At 43.6% G+C, this 24640-nt stretch overlaps 1 protein-coding gene and 1 long non-coding RNA gene across 3 annotated transcripts in view; one reads left to right on the forward strand and one right to left on the reverse strand.

Annotated features, from left to right (window-relative positions):
* Positions 1–24640, reverse strand: part of LOC118890687 — a 137960-nt gene that overhangs the window by 20535 nt on the left and 92785 nt on the right. The window lies entirely within an intron of this gene.
* The window catches only part of LOC118890681 (aromatase), a 48943-nt gene continuing 30042 nt past the window's right edge, over positions 5740–24640 (forward strand). Inside the window, exons 1-2 of one of the 2 annotated variants that reach the window (XM_036843829.1) lie at positions 5740–5776; positions 22438–22620. In XM_036843829.1, the coding sequence (XP_036699724.1) occupies positions 22476–22620 (145 nt within the window). In that variant the 5' untranslated portion in view covers positions 5740–5776; positions 22438–22475. Of the gene's footprint in view, positions 5777–22326; positions 22621–24640 lie in introns of those variants that run through there. The other variant, XM_036843828.1, reaches the window with a different exon arrangement.

Genomic DNA, 24640 nt, shown 5'->3' on the forward strand with positions numbered 1-24640 from the left:
TATGTATACGTATAGTTGATTCACTTTGTTATACAGCAGAAACTAACACACCATTGTAAAGCAATTATACTCCAATAAAGATGTTTTAAAAAAAAAGAAGAAACCATGTGAGAAATTACAGCCCAGCTCTTCCAGAGACCTTCTGCACAAATAATGTCTGCTCCCAATTACTGGAATAATGCTGCATAATTTGGAAAGAGGGAGATTTCCCACTTTTGGTAAGAGCCTTGTCTTCTTAACCATCAGGGTCTTTGTACACACTGTTCCCTCTCCCTAGAATAGGTCCCCCCTTTGCCCTTCTTTCTCCTGGTAAACACCTACTATCTTTAAGACTCAGCTTACGGGGGCACTTGACCTCATCTGGGGTAAACTGAAAGAAGTTTCCTGTTACATACTCCCATAGGACCCAACATGCTTCCTTTGATAAACCTCATCTCATTTTTACACTTACTAGTTCAAGGCCTGCCTTCACTACTGGGTCACGAGATCTAGGTCGACCTGGACCTGTCAGCCATGTTCCTCACGTGCCCATCACCTGGCAGAAGCACAGAAGGCCCTCAGTGAAGGAGTGGAGTATTTGAGAGAATGTGTCTGGTGGACTGGCGGTGGCATATTAGGACCTTGTAGGGACCCCCTACCTGAGGCTGGAGATGCTTTCTATCTCCCTTTCAGGGGTCACTAGATGGTTCATTTCTGCTTTGCTCCTAAACTCCAGGAGAGTTAGAAGGAGCCTCCAGAAAAATCATGCCTGCCATTTGTATTATATCACTTTATGGTTTATATAGATATTTCATCTCAAGGCAAGGAAGGTTCTATTATCTCCATTTTACTGGCAAGGGAACTGAAGTCTCAGAGTGGTGTAGTAACTTGCCCCAAATCACACAGTATGGGGCAAAACTGTAAAGTGAATTGTTTCCTGCTATGATACAGCTACATTGACAATATAGCGTCATAAAAACTGTAACAATGCTATTTATGTCTTACTTCCAAGTTCCAATTGGTCACAGATCATTCGGAGCCTTTTTCAAACTATCTCTATCACTTATTAAGGATTCACCCAGTCCCTGTTTGCAAGTTTACCATGCCTTATAGAAATTTTGATTATTTTATTGGAATTCTCATGCCTGGACAAAATCACCCATGTTCTCTGTTCCACCCATTCTCCGAGAAGCCATTTTTATGCGTTTGCTTTTCTGCTTGCTTTTCTTTCCTCCAGCCAGGCCACTGACCTCCATGTCTAGCCTATGTTTGTTCTTCTGGGTTTCCAAGTATATCTCTTTTCAATATTTATCCCCTGACGCTTCCTTTGTTACCATACCCAACTCTGGACCCCTCCTTAGGTGGTGTCTAGAGCACCTATGACATCAATGATGCTTCTTTAGTGTCACAGGGTGTGGCCTCAGAGCCCCATGACTGATAAGTTAACTATACTGCATCAGACATTTCATGACCAAACAAGTGATTCTCCTGTGAGCCTAACTGCCCATTTCAATGATATCACCAAAACATCACTGGAGCCCCTTCTTTGGAACTGCTTTTGGAAATCTGTGACACCTTATTTTTAATATCCTCAGTAAACTTCTGGTTCAAGATGGTGGGTGAAGCACACACTACAGCCTTCCCTTGTCACCCCAAATCTCTGGAATTGATAGATATTTTTAAAATTCACAACTGAATTATAAAACAAGCAGAGGAGCCCTCCTTGGGCCAGAAATTCCGGCAGTATAAAAACTGATGGGATCAACCGATAAAGGAAAGAAATCAAAATACATACAGGAGAGAAGAGTCTCCCTACAAAGCAGGACAAAACCCAATGGGGGTCTTCTCCTGGACAGTGGATAATGAGAGCAGGAGAAAACTGGGGCAACCAGCAGATTGTGAACTGGCCTCAGGAGCTCCTATATATCTTCTTTCCCCTACCAAGCAGCAGCTGAAGTGGGGCTCTGCCCAAAGAAGCTTCGGATAGGGAGGGTTGGAGCGGGAGACGCAGGATATGCCCAAGCCCAGAAACCTAACTGCTAAGGTATTCTGACTAGTAGCACGTTCCACTCCTTCCTCACTCGTCCTGAAAACAGATTAGAGTACAATCCGCAGCAGAACATCCGGCTTCTTGCTGTCTTTCCCCAAAAGGTGGGCAAACAGAAGCAGCCTATCAGCTGACTGATAAGGAATTTCAGCCACAAAAATGAGCACATGATTAAGACTCACCAAACATTTGATGAATGCCAATACCATGGAAGGGAGTTTGTTTCACAAACTGTAAATAAAAGATGAGTTTACACCCAGGGAAAGAGACTTAATGATCAGTCAAAACAGGGCTCTAGAATATGTTGAATTGATAGCCTCAGAGATACCAGCAGATATTGCATCCATAAAAAATTAACAGATAATGGACATTAATACTTTGATTTTTGAGATATAAATCTGAATGAATGGACTGAAAAGCCAAATAGATAACAGTTGAAGGATGGCTGGGAGATTCAGTCAAGGAATTATCTTAGAATGTGGCACAAAGTGATAAAAGAGATGGGAAATATAAAAGAGCAGGTAAGAAACATGAAGGATGGATCTGTAAGACCCAATATTTGTCTAACTGTTGATTTAGGAAGCAAAAATAGTGAGAATGGAGGTAAGGCAGTATTCAAAGAAATATTAGCAAAAAATGTCCCAGAAGTGAAGAGGACCTCCTAAATTCTCAGCAGTATAAAGAGGCCACATACAAGTATCTCAGCGGGGCCAGTTCTTCACCCACTGAAGATGGACTTGATTTGGGAAGCAGTAAAAAGCCATTTGAAGCCAAGTGTGGTGGAAAAGTTGATCAAACTCAGTTCTTATTGACGATGAGATGTAAGTTAAATTAGATGTAAATTTAAAATTTTGTTGCAAGGCTCATAAGTTAGTTCTACTATTAGCACCCACACAGATAGTTTAGCTAGTAGAATTTCCTGTTTTCTCAAAACTTCCTCTAGTTTCCTTGTATAGGGGTACACATATGCTAGTTCCTAGCATAAGAGTATGTAAACAAATTAGAAGCCAGGGAGTCAAGTAAGAGAGCAATGTATCCTCTCATGTTTCCTCTCTCATCATCCCCACCCCTACTTGCAGTTCCACCAGTGGATATTAATGCTTCTCAACATGAATCCATCTTCTTTGGTCTCATTATCTCCAACCACCTCACTCAGTCCTACCTCCAAGCACTGCCAAAGCCCTCTCTTCTGCTCACCATCAAAATCCTAACCACATTCCAAGGCTCAGAACAAGTCCCACCTTTCACACAAAGGCTTGTTTGGCCACATCTCTATGCCAGTATCTCATCATGCTTGTGAAGATATCATGCTTATTAGTTTTTCCTGCTCCTAGCCTGTAGGCTCCCCCAGAACGGAAAGAGCGCCACACATGTCTTTTGTGACCTCCACAGAACTGCTCCAGGTGCCTGTTAAAATGAGAATACCCCCAGGAGAGAAAACAAGCTGAAGGATTAGCCCCTGGAAACTATTTTGGTGAGATGATTTCCTCTGACTAGGGAGAACGAAGTGCGTGGATAGGAAATGTGGGGAAATAACACAGAAAAGGAAGTGTGGGTGAAGAGGGGCCCTAGAGTTGTGTTCATGCCACCTCAGCATCTCACATGATCCCCAATTACTCTATGACACCAGGGTCACAGAATCGCTGACCTCTAGACCACCAAGGGAGCTTAGAGACTACCCCATTCCCCGGCCCCTCAGAGTACCCAAGAGAGGTGCGGTGACCTGCCAGCAAGCACACATTTCTTCAGTGACCCCCAAGGACACTACTCCAGTCCAGAGCCTCTGCTCTCACCCGCTATTCTCAGGACTGTCCCTTATTAACCTATGCTCTTGTTGGAGACGGAAGACTAATAGCAATAACGACGTTTATTGAAATCTTACTGTGTGCTTCATATAGATACTCTGATAAGGCCTCAACATGCTTTAATTCATTTCCTCCTCATAGTTACCCCATATCAAGAAACACTTTTAGTTTCACAATTTTTCTGATGAAGAAACTGAGGCAGAGCTGTAGCAGTAAATGCACACAGTGATAGGGAGTCCATCTGAACCCAGGAAAGCAAATGGCATGGGCAAGGATGCAGGAGGAGCTCTGAGTTTCCCCTGTCAATTCTTTTCTCATTCTCTCAACCTGCAATGCCTTTTCCTCAACTCGATGTCTTGTAAAATAATACTCCTCCTTCCAGGCCTGCTCATTAGGCCATACCCAACCTTCCCAGGATAATCAATCAGTTTCTTCTCTGTCCTATCGTTGTTTATGCCTCTGTTTGAACACCTGTAATTTGACTTATATTAATAGTAATATAGGTGACTCTGTCTGGTCCAAATGAACTCCTTGAGGGCAAGGGCCTCATTTTGTTCATTGCTATATTCCTAGAGCCTAGAACACTGGCTGGGTGACTGTAGATACTACATTTTGGGAGTGAATACAGTAGTCTGCACATGCACTTGCTCTCCATGAGATGGGCTCCTCCGTGGCAGAATCCCAGAGATCCCACAAGTCTTGATGCCCACTGAGGCTAAGTGCAGCCATGGATAGTGCCAGTGTGAAGTGGGCCACAGATGGGATTTCAGGGATCAGACGTGTCCCCCATTCTCCCCGTAAATATTTCTCACTGGCTGCATAATCCACCACCATACCATCAAGGCTTCATCTGTAGATTTGGGGTCCAGGTGAAAAGTTAAATGCCCAAAGGAAAGCTCATTCACTTGCAACCTGGAAATCACACTCTACTGGTCAGTGAAGGTGGTTTTGATCTGGAAAGAGCCCCTGGGACATTGGGAACCTGAGGTGGAAGGTGGATGAAGGAACCTGACTTAGGAGTTGTTAATTTGACGTCTGTGAATGGGCTGCAGTGGGTCCAGAACCCAGTATTGTATTCAAAGCATACCGATTACTGAGTGTGTTTCTCCACAGCTTTCATTAAATTCTCAGAATGGGTCTGGGGCTCTAAAGAGAATGAGAAGAGCTGGAGAAGATGGCCGTTTGCACCTCACGTTCCCTGACATCCCAGATCAGCTCAGGGCACCTGGGCCTACAGATGCCACTGGCTGGCCAAAGGCAGCGGTGCAGAAGGAAAGAACCAAGAAAGGTGAAGAGGGTAAAGGCATTGGGGAGGGCTATGAGGGGAAGCTAAGACAAAGGGTAGGAACGTTGGGCATCAGATACACAGCTAGAAGAGGTCATGTGGCCCAATCCCCTTGTTTTATAGATAAGGAAAGGAGTTCCAGAGAGGTTAAGTAACCCCAGCATTTCGGGTCAGCCGGTGGCTCCCTTGCCAGAGATTGGCCCTGCTCTAGGCCATCTCTGTGGCCTCACAGTTTGTTCATTAAACAACAGATAAGCTCACAAGGAGAGGCCAGTATTGCTGCTGTTATCTGGCTCTTTGGGTGGCAGCTGCAGGCCTTTTCATTGCTGGAATTTGGCATTTGGAATCAGAGATAGGGTAGGGAAAACATTCCTCTGGGTACATGTGAACACATCATTCTTTGATGACCCCAGGCCTAAAAAGCTTAACTTGCCAACCACTCATTCATTCACTTCACCAACATTTACTGAGCACTTACTAGGTACAGGCACTCATGGTAGCCTCCCTGGGGGCCCCAGAGAGGAGTGAGATGTGAGGCTTTGCCTTGAAGGAACTTGTGCTGTGGTAACGATGAAAGGACGTCCCACTGCAGAGGCAGCTGGGGCTTCTGTGCAAGAGGCGGGTTTGTTGCTGCCCTTAGAAGGACTTAATCACATCCAGGTAGATGAGCCTTAATCACATCCAGGTAGATGAGCCAAAGCAAGGCCACTTGGGACCTCGGTGTGGTAAATCTTGGACACCAAGGCTCAGGTATGGCTCTGAATCTCACCGCAAGAAAGAGGTTCCGTGGCCTCTCTGACTGGTGGCATCGGGGCTGCCGTAAGTAGCCCCACTTGAGAACCTCCCACTGTTGCCCCCAGAGTCATGGAGTCGCATAACTCCATGTGCCAGAGAGACTTTGAAGCCTGAGGAACAAATGGTTCCAGAGGTTTCACTTTCACCCTCATCTCAGTGTCCTGAGGTAGAGAGAATTCACATCCTCAACCAGGGCTCAGGGAGGCTTCGGCAATGAACAAGGTCACAGGGCTGTTTAACCACAGAGCCAAGACTTGAACTCAGGCCCATGACCCCAAATCCTGCTGCTGTGAAACTGTCACTTCTGCCTTTTCTCACCTCAGGTTAAAGCCAAAATTGTACTGAAAAATCCCACTACTGATACCCTCTGATGCCAGACAACATGTTAGATCTTGTACAAATGAGTTGAAAAGTGAAGTGGTAGGAAACCTCTTAGAGAAATGACTGCTGCTGTGGGAACGATACCCAGCCTGGGTATTGTTTCTGCCTCTCCACGAGACAGGCTCAGCCTGCTAGTGAGAAAAAGTATGGTTTGGATGTCAGGCAGCTCCTGTACAATAGGCTCTGAAGGCCCCATGGTGGGCTTCCGGTCTCTCAACATCCCCTACCCTTGTCTCATGGCCTGAAAGGGCCATGATCTAGAAGGCGTTTCCAGTGGTCACTGCTGATTATACCTGAAAACAAACTCTCTTGGGACAGGATATCAGACACAGCCCATTGGGAAGACAATGGATTAGGTATCTGAGGGACAAGAGGGCACCCTCAGAGGCGCAAAGATGAAAGCTGAAGTAAAAGGGCAGCCAAGGCCTGCTGGTGGTTGGCCAGTAAGCAACTGTGAAGAAAAGCTCATTTCCACAGACATGCACTGAAGTCATGGGACCTCAAAGATGAGTAAGAAAGCCCCAGTCCTGCCTGATGCCCAAGAGCTTTGGGTCTGTGTGCTCATGTGAAATGTGGATTTTGGCAGCCTGTGCATTTACCAGAGAGGGAAACTTGCCTTTCATGCACCATTAATAGTCTTCCCTATGTGTTTGGAAAGCTAGTGGCTGAGGTCTCCCAGTGGTGCCCTAAAGGGGAGTCCAGGCCAACCACACAATGTTTACCCCACCGGATTTCCCTTGTTGGTTTCTACAAGCTCTCCTGCTCCAGAATAAGAAATTCCCAGGGACTCACTTGGAAGCATGTTGGGAAAAATGACTAAACCATCAGTGTCATGACCCCAATGCCAGGGCATGGAAATCAGATAGCAGAATGTGCACACAGTAAACCTTTCCCACTTTTAAGTGACCACTGGTATGTGACCTTACTTCCCCAGATCTCATGTGGTTGGTTCAGTTTTCAAGGGAGAGAACTGTACTATTGGAAGATCTCGGAGATTTTTTCCAGCTCTGATAACCTGTGTTTCCACAATGTAGGAGTTCATGGGCAGTTCTGCCTCAGAGACCTGTGGTCCTCACATGATGTCCTGGCTTCCAACACCTTCCTCGGAACTTTCCCTACACCTCTCATGCCTGAATGTAGCACCTTGCTCAGACAGGATCCTTAATAAATGTTTGTTTAATGAAAGTCTCCACAACTCTGAGTTATAGAGTGACTTGGCAGTTGAAAGCAAGAGTATCCCAGGACCCATGTCAAAGGGAAAGGAGGAGGGGTATTTACACCAGGGAAAAGAAGGCTCAAGGAAGGCAAGGAAGAAGCAGACCTCTCCTGGGAGGCTTGCGGGGCAGAACCAGCAGAGCTGGGGTGACAGGGAGGAGACACGAGAACTCCCAGGTACGATGCCTGTGGTTCAGTGAGGAGTCAGAGTGTGGGTAAAGAGAACCAAGAAATAAGGCTGACTAAGGATACATCTGGAAGCCTTGCAGTAACTGGAAGCAAAAAAGGGTTTTTAACAGGGGATTGATGTAATGAAAACTGAGTTGGAAAACAATCTGGCAGCAGTGTGCAGGATGAACTGAAAGGGAAGGTCTGAGAGGAAGAACATCAGAGAGGTTACAATGGGGAATAAAATCTGGACAGAGGTGGAAACAGTACAAACTCAGGCAACAGGTTTGTAGCAAGCATATGCAAAGGCCTGGACACTGTTCTAGGAGCGGGATACGGTTGTGAAGGAGGTAGACCCAGATCCCCAGCCTTGGGGAACTCATCTTCTAGGAGATGAAACAGGAGGAAGGAGATGACTTTTAAGAATTAATGCCTCATTTTATTAGGTAAGGGATTTGAGGAAACATGCACATCCAACTCAGAAGGATAAATATAAATGATTTAATCTATTCTCTTTAACATCCCTTTAGATGAAACCATGAATTGTGTAGGGCTGATCCAATAAAGTCACTCATAGTCAGCTTAAGGCCTGGCACCAGAGCGTGACTAGGCAAAGGCAGCTGCAGAAAGGACTCCCACACCAGTTCCAAGCGTGCAGCTCCTTGAAGTCTGTGGCACTTGATTCAGATAATTAATAATGGCTGCGAATGGGCTGGAGTCTGGATTGGGCCCACGGAGAGGTGTTTTGTTTGGCATCATACCTGAAACTTTGAGAGGAGTCCTGGGCTCTATAACGTCTACCCATCTCCACAGCTGTGTCACCCGTGTAGCCCTTAAAGTCATTAAACCTTGGGAATGCCAAGAGTAGAATGAGGGTCCACCAGGAATCCCCAATTTGGGGGGAGTTTTCCCAACAGGGGCTTTTGAAAACAATTGGGTATTAGAGATTTTGAGGTAAGTTTTGGAAAAAGTCTAGAAGGCAGATATGGATTTGTCTTCAACTGGCCACTGAGAATACTCTTTGATCATTAATGGAGCAGAGGGTAGGGTTAAGGTCCATTACAAAAATTAAGATATGGGTCTGAAGGTAAAGGAAAATCTTGTGTCAGAGACAAGACATTTTTAGGGAATATCCCTAGAACTTTGTGATGACATATTTTTTTAAAATTTATTTATTTGATTTATATTTGGCTGCGTTTGGGTCTTCGTTGCTGTGCGTGAGCTTTTCTCTAGTTGTGGCGAGTGGGGGCTACTCTTTGTTGCGGTGCGCGGGTTTCTCATTGTGGTGGCTTCTCTTGTTGCGGAGCACAGGCTCTAGGCACACGGGCTTTAGTAGTTGTGGCACATGGGCTTAGTTGCTCCGCGACATGTGGGATCTTCCCGGACCAGGGCTCGAACCCGTGTCCCCTGCATTGGCAGGCGGATTCTTAACCACTGCACCACCAGGGAAGCCCTGTGATGACATATTTAGGCTGGGACAGGGGGTGAATATTCCTAGGGGGTAGGAAAGTAAGGGGAAGGGGTAAGTAAAACAACAACAACAACAACAGCAAAACCCCAAAATTTTGAAGTTGAATGACTGGGAAAATGATGTATGAGAAGGTTGGGGTGGGAGGAGGAGGTTAGGAGGAAGTCAATGGTTTTGGTTTTAACCATAAGTGTGGAGTGATGGTGAGGCATCTAAGTACTGATGTTCGCTAGGCACTGGAGGCTTCAGATATGGAGTTAAAGAAAGAGGACTGGGCCAAGAAGGGAACTGGGGGTGGGGCACCCACACAGCAGCAAGAGCTGCAGTCAGGAAAAGAAATGAGTTCTCAAAAGGAGTATGAAGCAGAGGGCTAAGCTCTTAGGCTGGGAAATGCTCAGGGTTCAGGGACTGCAGGGGAGCTAGGAACAGGTACAGAGGAATAAGAAGGAGCAATGGGAGAAAAGGAAAAGCCTATCACATCAGCCATGGGCAAACCGATACAAGAAGGAGAAACGGGGGCTTCCCTGGTGGCACAGTGGTTGAGAATCTTCCTGCCAATGCAGGGGACACGGGTTCGAGCCCTGGTCTGGGAAGATCCCACATGCCGCGGAGCAACTGGGCCCGTGAGCCACAATTGCTGAGCCTGCGCGTCTGGAGCCTGTGTTTCACAACAAGAGAGGCCGCGATAGTGAGAGGCCCGCGCACCGCGATGAAGAGTGGCCCCCGCTTGCCGCAACTAGAGAAAGCCCTCGCACAGAAACGAAGACCCAACACAGCCATAAATAAATAAATAAAAAAATATAAAGTCTGAAATGATGGCACTGGCTTTCAGGCATGTCATGAAGGACTTCATGCCATTGTTTAAAAAAAAAAAAAAAAAAAAAAGGAGAAACGGCCAAATGGGTCCAAAGCCACAGACTGAGATCAGAAGAACAAAGATGGAGGGGGAAAAGGTATGGATTAAGAGGTGGGAAGGTTGTATGTAACCTCTGAGGGACTGGTATCATGAGTGTAGTTAAAGCAGAAGCCAGAAGTTAAGAGGCAATGGGTATAAAGGAAATGGTAACAGTAGACATGGGTTATTTATTTGGAAGAAAAAGAAGTTAACCTGCAAAGAGGAGAGGAGGAAGCCAGAGATACATAAGGAAAACGAGGAGAGGCCTGTATCAGGGCAGCCAGAAAAGGAACCAGGCATGTAGTGAGGGGAAGCAGAAAGTGGTTTGGGTTAAAAGAATGGGCTTTCAGCTCCCACAGATTGGTGCTCGCCTCCCACTTTACCACTTGCTTTGACATGCTGAGGCTCAGTTTCCTCATCTGTACAATGGAGGTATAATGTATTGAACTCATTCCAGAAGGTCGTTGTGATGATTGAGCCCTAATGCATGTAGAGCACTTGGTGAAAAGCTCCAGGTGACAGTGAAACTGATGCTACAGGCATCAGGTCTTGGCCACACTCTTCAAGGCACTGCTGACACCACATCCAGGTTGTTTGTTCCCCTTGTAAAACAGCAGTAACGGTTGTCATAATATTTTTTAAAAAAGAAAAAATTAATTTTTGGAGATTCATGCCTTTTGGACATTCTCCAGCTTCTACCTTCCTCTCTGTCTCTATTATTGTAGCAACCCAGCCACGCCTCCTTGTTCATTAGAGATGCTGGCACTTAGCCATGATCAGCCTCTTCTGGTCTCCTGATAGCTCTTGGGCCAACCCTCCCCAGCTTTCTTTGTAAACTCACCTTTTCTTACAAGATTTATCCTCCTCTATTCTGTCATCAAATTTTGGTGTCCCTTAAGACACCCTTCTCAGTCTATACAGTCTCCATAGCTCATATGTCAGCTCAGACACCTCCCCTGAGTTATAGACCATATATCACCACTTGGATGTTCCAACAATTCCTCCAACTCAAAATTTCCAAAATCTAAAAGAATTCTCCACACCTCAAAACTGGTCCAGGCTCAGAGAACGGCACACCACCCCTCTAGGTACACAGTCTGGAAACCTAGGAGACATACTTAACACTCTCCTCTCTCCTTATATCATTAGATTTAAATCATGAGAGTCATGCCAACTTAGTGAACCTGTCTATTTGTCTCTATTTCGACCCCTTAAGACCACGGTACCTCCCTCTCTTACCTGAAAAACTATGGAAGCCTCCAGGCTGCTCTCCTTCACACACTCCAATACCCCTCCCTCCATCGTATTCTTCCCACTGCAGCCAAAGTGATTCAGATTTTTAAAATGCAGATATGACTTTGCTGATCCCTTGCTTAAAGCCCTTCACTGGCTTCTCATTTCTCTTAAGACAAATTCTAACCTTTCTAATGCACCTGCAAAGCTCTGCACAGGTGTCCCCTATCGCCATTGCAAGCCCCAATACACCCCAAACTGCCCCTGCTCTCTGGGGCCCAGGTCACCAGCTTTCTTCCTGTTCCTTGCTGATCCTTCTTTCTGCTTCGCATCATGCTCACCCTCCCCCTGCTCCCATCCGTCCCAGGCCACCAGTTCCATTCCACAGCCCCTCCCTGGGACAGGACACTCTGCAGACACAGGCTTCCCTGCCCCCAACTGGATGTTCTCACTCACTTGGGGAACCATTCAGTAAAGATCTGTAACTCCTCCTCCAAGACCCTGTCTGTTAGCCCCTGGGGGCTGATCACATCTGTCTTGTTCCTTGCAAGAGCCCCAGTAGGCAGCCCCCTGTCTGTGGGGACCCAAATCAGAAGGTGTGGCAGGGAGAACCAAGGTGGCTGGGTCACGTTCCTCTGGGAGTGGGGGCAAGAAAGAGAGACGGACCAGGTGTACTGGAGAGAATGAGAAGGAGGGTAGGCTTGGCACTCGGCCCTCAGACCCTGCTGGACAGGTCGCCCCCATGCTGCAAGGTAGGATTTGGTAGGGTCTGGCCAAGCCGGGCAGCACTTCTGCAAGGTGAGGGCCTGCCTTCCCACCCTGGCAGAGAGTCAGGGCTGTATCAGGGCATCTGGGAGCCCCTTTTGGTACTGCAAGGCCCAGAGTACATCCTGACCCCAAAGCACTGGGATACCCGGGTTCTGCTGTGCCCCCAGCGGACTTTGCCCTGGCTCAGACTGGGGACTCTGGCCTGGCATTTCCTTACCCTGAGGTTGTCGGGCATTAAGGTGTCAGGATATCTGTGGTCCATGTAGCATGGGAGCACAGGCCTGGTTCATCAGGAGGCGTGGGATGCCCCAGTGAATGAGACCACTTTGCAAACAAATGCCTGGAAAGCCAGGTATTTGAGATGGCTTTTGAAGGCCTGTGGCACTTTAGGGCCACATGTGTGTATATGTATGTTTGGGGGTGAGGCGAGGGTATTCCTGGCACAGGGGACATATAAGTAACCTCTCTGAAGTTCTAGGACCTTCCTCCATTCCTGTACCACACCTCAAAGGCCTATGTTCAACCTGTCTGTGTGGCCCATTGGAATGTTCTACTGGACAGGAAAACCAATGTGCAAGGAGGAGAGAATCCTTAAGGATCTTTCCAGCTGTGCATTCAGAGATCTGAAAAGCTAACTCCTTTAAAGGGAGTCATTCTGAATAGCCTGGAAATGAACATAAATGACTGAAAGGTCCCTGAATGTTGAGACCAAATGAATCCCATAACAGGCACCAAATGGCATGATTCAGGGCATGGGCTCTGGAGACAGACTCCGTGGATTCCAATCCCATCTCCACGACAAACAAACTGGGTGCCCAAGGGCAAAATTCGTACCCACACTCCAGTTTCCTCATTTGTAAAATGGGTACCATCATACTTAGCTCACAGGGTTGTTGTGAGGATGAATGACTTAATATTTGTAAAGTGCTGGGAACAATGTCTGACACACAACAAATGCTATGTAAGCATTAAAAAAAAATTCTCATTCTTTTGGGTCTTTAAATAGTGCTCTTTTAGGCATCTTTATGACATACTTTTGAGGAAGATGAGGAACCAGGCTTCCTTGCCCCATCAAACTTTTAGAAATACAGGCAGTGCTAACTTTGCACAGTAGTGCAGGACAGTAAAAATGACCATGCAAACTGAAACTATGCAAGGTAATCTTAAAAATCAAGAAAAAAAAATACAACTGTACTGTGAGCTTTAAAAATTTTGTTGAAACATGAAAAACTCCCTTAGTATAGGTTTTAAGTGTATATGGAAGTGAAAAAAATAGTAAAACCAATATTTTAATACACTGTAATTTAAAACATTAGAAACATTGCAATTCTTAGTGTTTTGTTTTTTTTTTTTCTTTGTTAAAAAAAACTCAACAAGAGTATTTGAACAGTTCTTGCTACCTTCTTTTTGTAGAACTTAGAACACTGAGGGAACATCTTTTCTATGCCTTGGTGAACTGTCATACTCCTTTATAAAGTTGCATCAGCTTCCAACATTTTATACTTTGTGCTTTCAACATTGTAACATCTCTCTGAGAGTTTGTTAAACATGAAGTTTTTGCCCGCATCACTTCCTCTAGGACATCTTCCTCCTTTTTGTCACAACCACTTTCTTCACTTACGCTTTTAACACTGGTTTCAGGTTTCATCAATATAAACAGAAACAGTGAGGGTCCTGACTGGCAGAAAGTTACAAGGAGCTTACTCAGAATGATGTAAAATTCCACTCTGGAAATTAAAAACCTAAAAACTCAACCTGTTCAAAGAAGCTGTTCATTAACAAAGGAACCAGATGATAGCAGATACATTGCTGACGTTTCAGTCTCAACTTATATATATTTAAAAAAAGAAAAAAACTGCCCAACATATGTGTAGGCAGTTTTAGTGCCTTGCACTTAACTGTTAATGATTATTTAAATGGTAGAATAATAGGATGAATCAATAGAATGAATCAAGCAACTGAATGAATTCAACTATGTCATGAAATTTCTGTACTTGCCGGAAATGGATCTTTGATTGTGTATCTAAGATCTCATATAAATCAGGAGAGAAATGTAATTATATATTCTTCAGGAACCTGATGAAAGTTATGGCTTCTTTGCCCCATAAAAGTGCAGCTGAGCAGATACAACATTTTACGCAGCATTTCAGGGAGTTCACAGAGCCCCTGAAATCCACTTAGAAGTCCTGGTTAAGAATCTAGAACTCTATTACTAGGTAAAACCCAGCCAAAGTCTGTTTCAGAGACATTGCAAGTCTTGGGAACTTAGAGCACCTTCCAAGAGAAGGTAATCCTTGGAGTGGTCACCTGGCACCAGGAACTGAATGGAATGGTTGCTCTTTCCTTGTTACACAAGGCTATTCAATCTAAGTCTCTTCAACAAACCACCATCCCTGAAACTCTCTTCTAAGAGGATAGGTATTGGAAAACCTTACTGAAAATAAAGACTCAACATTCCGTTGTGGAAAAACACAGCAGAGGGGAGTGGCCAAGATGACGGAGTAGGAAGACCCTGAGCTCACCTCCTTCCATGGGCACTCCAAAATTGCAATTATTTACAGAGCAACTATCCATGAAAGTGATCTGAAGGCTAGTAGAAAAGATCTCTACAGCTAAAGATATAAAGAAGGAACTATAATAGGACAGGTAAGAGGGGCATATATGGAGTATAGTCAAGACCCATACCACCAGGTAGGTGACCCACCACCAGGAGGATAATTACAATTGCAGAGGTGCCCCCCAATAAACCAGTGGTCTGGGGCTCACAATGGACTCCCTAGCCTGGGGTGGGGGTGGGGGTCCTACGGTGGGAAGACAAGCCTCCAGAACATTTGGCTTTAAAGGCAAGTAGGGCTTGCTTTCAGGAGACCCAGAGGGCTGTGGGAAATAAGAGACTCCACTCTTAAAGAGTGCACACAAAGCCTCACATGCTCTAGGACCAAGGGCAGAAGCAGTAATTTGAAAGGAGCTTGGGTCAGACCCACTGGCTGATCTTGGAGAGCCTCCTAGAAAGGCAGGAGGCAACTGAACCTCAACCTGGGGATGAAGACACCAGCAGCAGCCATTTTGGGGAGCGCATCCCACCACAAGGACGCTGGTGCTGGTAAGCACCATTTTGGAATCCTCCCTCTAGCTTATTAGCACCAGGACCTGGCCCATCCCCACTAGCGCACTGGCACTAGTCCTGGAACCTCCCAGGCCAGGAAGCTAGCTGGGTGGGGACACAGCCCCACCTACCAGCAGGCCGGCAGCCCTAGGAACCCCTGAGCCTCTAGCCACCCTGGGATCTGGCCCTACCCACAAATGGGCTGGCACTAGCCCTGGACCCAGCTTTACTCATCAGGGAGGCATGAGCCCTGAGATCCCTTGGGCCCCAGCCCTGCCCATCTACAGGCCAACATCAACTCTGGGACCCCTGGGGTCCTGCAGCTAGAGACCCCAGAACCCATCTCTGCCCACCAGTGAGCTGGCAGCAACTCAGAACCTGGCTTCACCCACCAGTGGGTGGACACCAGCCTTAGGACCCCCTGGGCCACAGCCCTGGGACCACCAAGGCCTTGAAGCCAGCTGTGTCAGGATCCAGTGTACTCACCAAGGGGCCAACACCAGCTACGGGACCCCTGAGCCTATAGCCAGAGAACACAGGACCTGGCTCTGCCCATCACTGGGATGGCAGTAGTTCCAGGACCTGGCCTCACTAGTGGGTGGGCACCAGCCCTGGGAAACCTTGTGCCTGAGCCCTACCCACCAGCTGGCAAGACAACAACTCCAGGATCACAGCAGACCCACAGCCAGCCAGGTCAAGACCCAGCCTACCCACCAGCAGGCAGGCACCACCTTAGGATGCCCCGGGCCCTGGCCCTGGCCAACAGCAGACCTACAGCAGCTCCAGGTCACCCTGAGCCCCTCAGCCAGCCATGTCAGGATTTGGCTATAAAATATGATGTCAAAAACAATAAATGTTGAGCGGAGGGAGAAAATGCAGAGTTGTTAAAAGGCATTCAAACCTTAAAAAAATCAGCAACTTAAAATGACTATGTGTATATATATATATATTAGTATATACAAACCTTTTCTTAACCACAAACTAAAAATCTATAACAGATACACACAGAAAAAAGAGGAAGGAATCCACACATAACACTAAAAATAGCCATTAAATCACAAGGGAATAGAGCAAAAGAAGAAAGAAACCAAAAAAAAAAAAAAACCAAAAAAACAAAAACAAAACAAAAAAACCTCACAAAACAAGCCAAAGAGAATTAACAAAATAGCAATAAGTACATACCAATGAACAATTATTTTTTTATCTTTTTTTTGGCTACGCCGCGCGGTATGTGGGATCTTAGTTCTCCGACCAGGGATCGAACCCTTGCCCCCAGCAGTGGAAGCATGCAGTCTTAACCACTGGACTGCCAGGGAAGTCCCCCCTTTTTTTTAAAAAAAAAAAATTACTTTAAATGTAAGTGGACTAACTGCTCCAATCAAAAGACATAGAATGGCTGAGTGGATATGAAAACAAGACCCATATATATGCTGCCTACAAGAAACTCATTTCAGATCTAAAGAAACACACAGACTGAAAGTGAGGGGATGGAAAAAGATATTTCATGCAAATGGGAAAGAAAAAGAAAGCCAGTGCTTATATCAGACAAAACAGACTTTAAAATAAAGACTGTTACAAGAGACAAAGAAGGACATTACATAATGATCAAGGAATCAATCCAACAATAAGTCATAACAATTATAGATGTATATGTACCCAACATGGGAGCACCTAAATACATAAAGTGAAATATTAACAGACATAAAGGGAGAAATTGACAGTAATACAATAATAGCAGTGGACTTTAACACCCCACTTACATCAATGGACAGATCATCTAGACAGAAAATCAAAAAGGAAACACTGGCCTTAAATGACACATTACACCAGAATAACTTAACAGATATACAGAACAGTCCATCAAAAAGCAGCAGAATACACATTCTTTTCTAGTTCATGTGAATCATTCTCCAGGATAGATCACATCCTAGGCTACAAAACAAAGTCTCAGTAAATTTAAGAAGATTGAAATCAAATCATGTATCTTTTTCCACCACAAAGCTATGAGACTAGAAATCAACTACAAAGAAAAAACTATAAAAAACACAAACAATATAGAGGCTAAACAATATGCTACTAAACAACCAATGGGTCACTGAAGAAATCAAAAAGGAAATTTAAAAAATACCTGGAAACAAAGGAAAATGAAAACAGAAAGAAATCATGAAAACAGAGCAGAAATGAAAGAAATAGAGACTAAAAAAAAAAAAAAAAAGAAAATATCAATAAAACTAAGAGCTGGTTCTTTCAAAAGATAAACAAAATTGGAAAACCCTTAGCCAGACTCATCAAGAAAAAAGAGGGCCCAAATCAATAAAATCATAAAAAGAAGTTACATCCGACACCACAGAAATACATAGGAACATAAGAGATTACTACCAACAATTATATGTCAGTAAGATACACAATCTAGAAGAAATTAACAAATTCCTAGAAATGTACAATCTCCCAAGAGTGAATCAGGAAGAAGTAGAAAATATGAGCAGACCAATTACCATTAATGAAATTGAATCAGAAAAAAAAACTCCCAACAAACAAAAGTCCAGGACCAGATGGCTTCATAGGTGAATTCTACCAAAGAGTTAGAAGATAGTTAACACTCATTCTTCTCAAATTATTCCAAAACTTTTCAGAGGAAGAAACACTTCCAAACTCATTCTACAAGGCCAGCATCACCCTGATATCAAAACCAGATAAAGATAACACACAAAAAGAATATTACAGGCCAATATCACTGATGAACATAGATGTAAAAATCATCAACAAAATAGTGGCAAACCAAATTCAACAATACATTAAAAGGATCGTACATCATGATCAAGTGGGATTTATCCCAGGGATGTAAAGATGGTTCCATATCTGCAGATCAATCCATTTGATTCACCACCTTACCAAACTGAAGAATAAAAAATCATAAGAGGGCTTCCCTGGTGGCGCAGTGGTTGAGAATCTGCCTGCCAATGCAGGGGACACGGGTTCGAGCCCTGGTCTGGGAAGATCCCACATGCCACGGAGCAGCTGGGCCCGTGAGCCACAATTACTGAGCCTGCGCGTCTGGAGCCTGTGCTCCACAACAAGAGAGGCTGCGATAGTGAGAGGCCCGCGCATTGCGATGAAGAGTGGCCCCCACTTGCCACAACTAGAGAAAGACCTTGCACAGAAACAAAGACCCAACACAGCCATAAATAAATAAATAAAAATTTAAAAAAAAAACAAAAAAAACAAAAAACAAAAAAAAATCTCTTCCAACACTGGAAGTTTCTAAAAAAAAATCATAAGATCATCTCCATACAAGCAGAAAATCTTCTGACAAAATTCGACATCCATTTATAATAAAAACTCTCAACAAAGTGAGAATAGAGGAACCATCACTCAACATAATAGGCCATATATGACAAGCCCACAGCTAACAACATACTCAATGTTGAAAAGCTGAAATATTCTTCTCTAAGATCAGGAACAAGACAAGGATGCCCACTCTTACCACTTTTATTCAATATAGTTTTGGAAGTCCTAGCCACAGCAATCAGAGAAGAAAAAGATATAAAAGGAATCCACATTAGAATGGGAGAAGTAAGACTGTCACCGTTTGCTGATGACTTGACACTACACACAGAAAATCCTAAAGACACCACCAAAAAACCCAAAAAAAAAAACCAGAAAAAAAACCCAAACTAGGGCTCATCAATGAATTCAGTGAAGTTGCAGAAGACTTCTGCAAGAAATCTGCAGAAATCTGTTGCACATCTATACACTAAAAAGAAACTAACAGAAAAAATTTAAAAGGCAATCCCATTCACAATCACATCAAAAAGAATAAAATACCTGGGAATAAATCTAACTAAGGAGGTAAAAGACCTATACTTGGAAAAGTATAAGACACCGATGAAAGGAATTGAAGATGACACAAACAGATGGAAAGCTATATTGTGCTCATGGATTGGAAGAACTAATAATGTTAAAATGATCATACTACCCAAGGCAATCTACAGATTCAATACCAGCTAGAAGGGTGGGATAGGGAGGGTGGGAGGGAGGGAGACGCAAGAGGGAAGAGATATGGGGATATATGTATATGTATAACTGATTCACTTTGTTATAAAGCAGAAACTAACACACCATTGTAAAGCAATTATACTCCAATAAATTGTTAAAAATAAAATAATAAAAAATAAATTAAAAAACAAAAAAACCCACCCATAACATTCTTCAAAGAACAAGAACAAGTAATTCTAAAATTTGTATGGAAACAAAAAAGACCCAGAATAGCCAAGACTATCTTAAGAAAGAAGAACAAAACAGGAGGTATCCCACTCCCTGATTTGAAACTATACTACAAAGCTACAGTCATCAAACTCATATGGTACTGGCACAAAAAACAGACACATAGATCAATGGAACAGAATGGAGAGTGCAGAAATGACTCACACTCATATGGGCAATTAAGCTATAACAAAGAGCAAAGAATATACAATGGGGAAAAAGACAGCCCCTTCAATAAATTGTATTGAGAAAACCAGACAGCTACATGCAAAAGAATCAAACTGGACTACTTTCTCACACCATATACAAAAATAAATTAAAATGGATTAAAGACTTCAAAGTAAGACCTGAAACCACAAAACTTTTAGAAGAAAACACAGACAATAAACTCTTTGACATCAGTTTTAGCAGTATGTTGGGGGATATGTCTCCTCAGGCAAGGAAAACAAGAGCAAACATAAAAATGGGACTATGGCAAAAAATCTTTAGTACAGCTAAGGAAACTATCAGCAAAATGACCACCTACTGAATGGGAGAAGATATTTTCAAATGACATATCCAACAAAGGTTAATCTTCAAAATATACAAAGAACACATAAAATTCAACATCAAAAACACAAACAACCCAATTTAAAAATGGAGAGAGGACCTGAATAGACATTTTTCCAAAGAAAACATACAGATGGCCAACAGGCACATGAAAAGATGCTCAACATCTCTAATCATCCAGGAAATGCAAATCAAAATCACAATGAGATATCACCTCACACCAGTCAGAATGGCTATCATCAAAAAGAGAACAAATAAGTATTGGTGGGGATGTGGAGAAAAAGGAACCCTTGTGCACTGTTGGTGGGAATGTAAATTGTTGCAGCCACTATGGACAAAAGTATGAGGGTTCCTCAAACAATTAAAAATAGAAATACCTGTGACCCAGCAATTCCACTTCTTTATTTATGGAAGAAAATGAAAACACTAATTCAAAAAGATATATGCACCCGTATGTTTATTGCTGAATTACTTACAATAGCCAAGATATGGAAGCAACCTAAGGGCTCATCAACAGATGAATGGATAAAGAAGATGTGGGGTGTGTGTGTGTGTGTGTGTGTGTGTGTGTGTGTGTGTGTGTGTCTGTGTGTGTATAAAATGGAATATTACTCAGCCATAAAGAAGAATGAACTATTACCATTGGTGACAACATAGACGGACCTAGAGGGTATTATGCTAAGTGAAATAAGTTTGACAGAGAAACACAAATACTATATGATTTCACTTATATGCGGAATTTAAAAACCAAAACAAATATAACTAAACAGAAAGAAAGTCATAGGTACAGAGAAAAAACAGGTGATTGACAGAGGGGAGGGGTCTGGGGGAGGAAAAAAATAGGTGAAGGAGATTAAGAGGTACAAACTTTTAGTCACAAAGTAAGTGAATTATGGGTATGAAATGTACAGTGTGGGAATATAGTCAATAATTATGTAACATCTTTCTATGGTGACAAATAACAACTAGATTTACCATGGTGATTATTTTGAAATGTATAAAAATATCAAATCACTATGTTGTGTACCAGGAACCAACATAGTGTTGTAGGTCAATTATACCTCAAAAACAAACTCATAGAAAAGGAAATCAAACTTGTGGCTACCAGAGGCAGGGGGTGGAGGGATGGGGAATTAAATGAAGGTGGTCAAAAGGTACAAACTTCCAGTTATAAGATAAATAAGTACTAGGGATGATAAAGTACAATATGATAAAGATAACTGGGAGGGAGACGCAACAGGGAGGAGATATGGGGATATATGTATATGTATAGCTGATTCACTTTGTTATAAAGCAGAAATTAACACACCATTGTAAAGCAATTATACGCCAATAAAGATGTTTAAAAAAAAGATAATTAACACTGCTGCATCTTATATATGATAATTGTTGAGAGTAAATCCTAAGTGTTCTCATCACAAGAAAAAAATATTTTTTTTCTATTTCTTTAATGTTATATCTGTATGAGATTATGGATGCTCACTAAATCTATTTTGATAATCATTTCAGGATGTATGTAAGTCAAATCATTATGGTGTATACCTTAAACTTATGTACTGTTGTATGTCAATTACATCTAAATAAAGCAGAAAAAAATATGCTTTCCAAGAGGAAAAAAAAAAAAAAAAGAAGAGAAAACCACATCAGAATCAGCAAATCAAACTGAAAATTGTCCTGCACAGGAGACCAGCTGCTGTGGGGAGCTCGGTTGCTGAGCGGCACCTGAGCCTACTGCTGGTGGCATCAACTATGTCCTCTCTTTTCTTCCTGCTTCCCCACTTCTTTTTTCCTCCTCTCCTTTTATTCTTCCTCTTCTAGTCTTCTTTCCTACTACCTCTATCATAGGCCCATGTGTACTGCTCATCAAGTCCATGGTGCAAGAGATTTTAAGCTTTGTCAAAGCCAATAGGAAAAGATAGTCCTGAGTGAATCATGCTGAATTCAATAGATAACGTGAGAATGCCTCAGTGATGCCCATGAAACACCTTCTTACTGAAGAAGCTTACCCTTTGGGGAAGTAATTTTGAGCAAGGAAGAATATTGGGGAATGCTTTTTTAAAAAATTTATTTGGCTTGAAGGGAAAAAGATTGCCTAAACAAAATCTGCTGATGAAGTCATGGAATGACTCCATCTCTGGAATGAGCTTCATTTTCATGTGTTTTGGTAAGAAATCTGGCTCTCAATTGGGAATTCAGTCACTCTACCCACTCAAGGGCAAGATGATAAGGTTCTATCAGACCAAGCGTCTAAACGAACCTGAGACTCTACCAAGGTCAGAAATGCTGCACTTCAAGCCAAAAGATCTCGCTTGGGCTTGCTTGTTTTGACTTGTAACTACAAATTTGTCTTGTCTAAGTGTCCAATCACGTTATAAAACAGAACACCCATCTCTACAGTACAGCATCCTCTGAAGCAAGAGGAGTCGTAAATGTACATTTTGGGGGATTCTCTAATTCTTCTGACCCTCTGATTTCCACAGGACTTTAAGTTGCTTCCCCTGAGTTCAAGCAACGCAAGATGGTTTTGGAAGTGCTGAACCCAAGGCATTATAACATCACCAGCATGGTGTCTGAAGTTATGCCTATTGCCAGCATTGCAATCCTGCTGCTCACTGGCTTTTTTCTCTTGGTTTGGAATTATGAGGACACATCCTCAATACCAGGTAAGTCAGTCATTTATTTCTATACCTAAGAAGATTGTTTTCTTGGGCTTCTGATCTATGAGGGTAAAGGAAATTTTGCAAAACGACGAAGAGTAACCTGGGAAGATGGCTGAAGGCCACGGCACATAAGCAAATGAGGACTCAGGTGAAAAAATTTTAGCCAATTATCTGCACATGTTTAATGAAAACATTAAAACAATATCTTACATAATCCCTTCCAGTATCCACTTTGCTTTGGTAGAATAGACTTGGCACTTGTATGCTTTAAAGTAAGTTTAAGATGGAGTGGAGCAAGGTAAAATTCCAGGATTGTTTTTGTTTTCTTTTGATTCAAATTCATTCCAGTTTTGCTCTAAAGGTGAAAATGTCTCTGGAATGCCTTCTGTACTCCTTTCTGTCTCCCTCCCACTTTGCCTCATCCATGTCCTCTGCCCTCTCCCTTTCTTGAACCTATTCCATCTCTTTATCCCATTCTTTATTTTCTTTTATTTTGGGGCATGGTGGTGATGTTGGTGCCACCACAAGGGCTGGATGGGACCTGGACAGCGGAAGAAAAATGGGGATCACTATAGTTCCCTTGAAAACCTAAAAAAAACTTCCACAAGCTCTGTGGATCAATCAAAAGTAGAGTATAATATAATTATCCAGATAATTCCAGTAGAAACCCCATCACTCCACACTACCAGATTAACTCAGAAATATCAGATGGTTTTTTAGTTTTCAGGGAAAACTCCTCAGCACGCATCTGTCCCCAGTTCCATAAGATATCCGATAAGGCTTTATTTCAAGAGCAGAGTCCTTACACACTTTCAAGCGTCGTGGGCCTCTTCACAGAGTGATGTCGAGTGGGAGTGTGGCACTGCTGCAAAGTGCCCTGGGTCTGGATTCTCCATCGTTTTCCAGAGAACTGATTGTCTCTCTGCCCAGTTCAGCCTGGTATTTTAGTTTACTTTAAGGCCCAATGGAATGGAATGTTTAGTTTGTTTTGTTCTCTACTCCTGATGGGGGTCTGAAGGAAGACTGTTCCACAGTCTTTTAACTTGAACCCCTTCCCCACCACTGCTCCTTCCTCACTGGATTTCTCCTCCCCCAGTGGGCACCCAAGTCAGGGTCCGTGAATGGTGAAGGTGAGGGAGGAGGTATTTTTTAACAAGTCCCCCCAGATGTTTATGTTGCAGGTGATGGTAGAACTCCCTTGGACCTTTGGGGAGGGGCAAACACAAGAACTGGCATCCTTGAAGCCCTGGACCAGGAGCCTAGCTGGTAGCTCACTCTGTCCACCACCTCTGGGCTGGGGACATCATGCTGTCATACACTGACAGTCTATGACACTATCACATAGTCCTGTGGTTCTCAGCCCTGCCTGAGGAGGGTCGCCATGTGGGTTTTTGATTTTTTAACATCTTCCCAGGTGGCTTTCCTGAGCAGTCAGGGTTGAGAGCCACGGAATGGAGCCCAACCCGTTCATTTGACAGAAGGGGAAACTGAGCCTCAGAGAAGGGCTCTGCCTTGTCCAGGCAAACCGTTGTGACAAGTATGAGTAACTATGGAGTTCAAACTCCTCAGTTCACGGGGGAGGGGTTAAAGCCGCAGAAGGGAGATGGCTTGCCAGCATCTCAACTGGAAGGAGAGTGGCAATAGGGGAACTACCAGGAAGACCTAAATCCCAGGTAGATGATCATTTTGCTACCAGCGAGCTTCTAGTTCCATGCTTTCCTTGGGAAAATGTGAGGTCTGGTCAGAACCTTCTAGTTCTAGAAACCTCTGGCCCAGGCTGAGATCCCGCGACTCCTGGTTGGGGAAGGGAAGGTGAGGACACTGGCCTTGTTGGATGGGTCTTGCTGACCAATACTTCTGAACTCCTTTTGCCAGATCCCTCCAAGCACTGGCTCTCTGGGTTCTTAGCTTTATACATATGGGGAATCTCAGGGTGAGTGAAGCCAAAGAGTTGAGAGGGTACAATGAGCCAAAGCCCTCTAGTAAGTTACAGTTTTCAAAGCAGTTTCACACCCACTTTCTC

The sequence above is a fragment of the Balaenoptera musculus genome, chromosome 2, assembly GCF_009873245.2.
Source record: "Balaenoptera musculus isolate JJ_BM4_2016_0621 chromosome 2, mBalMus1.pri.v3, whole genome shotgun sequence".
Classification (NCBI taxonomy): Eukaryota; Metazoa; Chordata; class Mammalia; order Artiodactyla; family Balaenopteridae; genus Balaenoptera; species Balaenoptera musculus.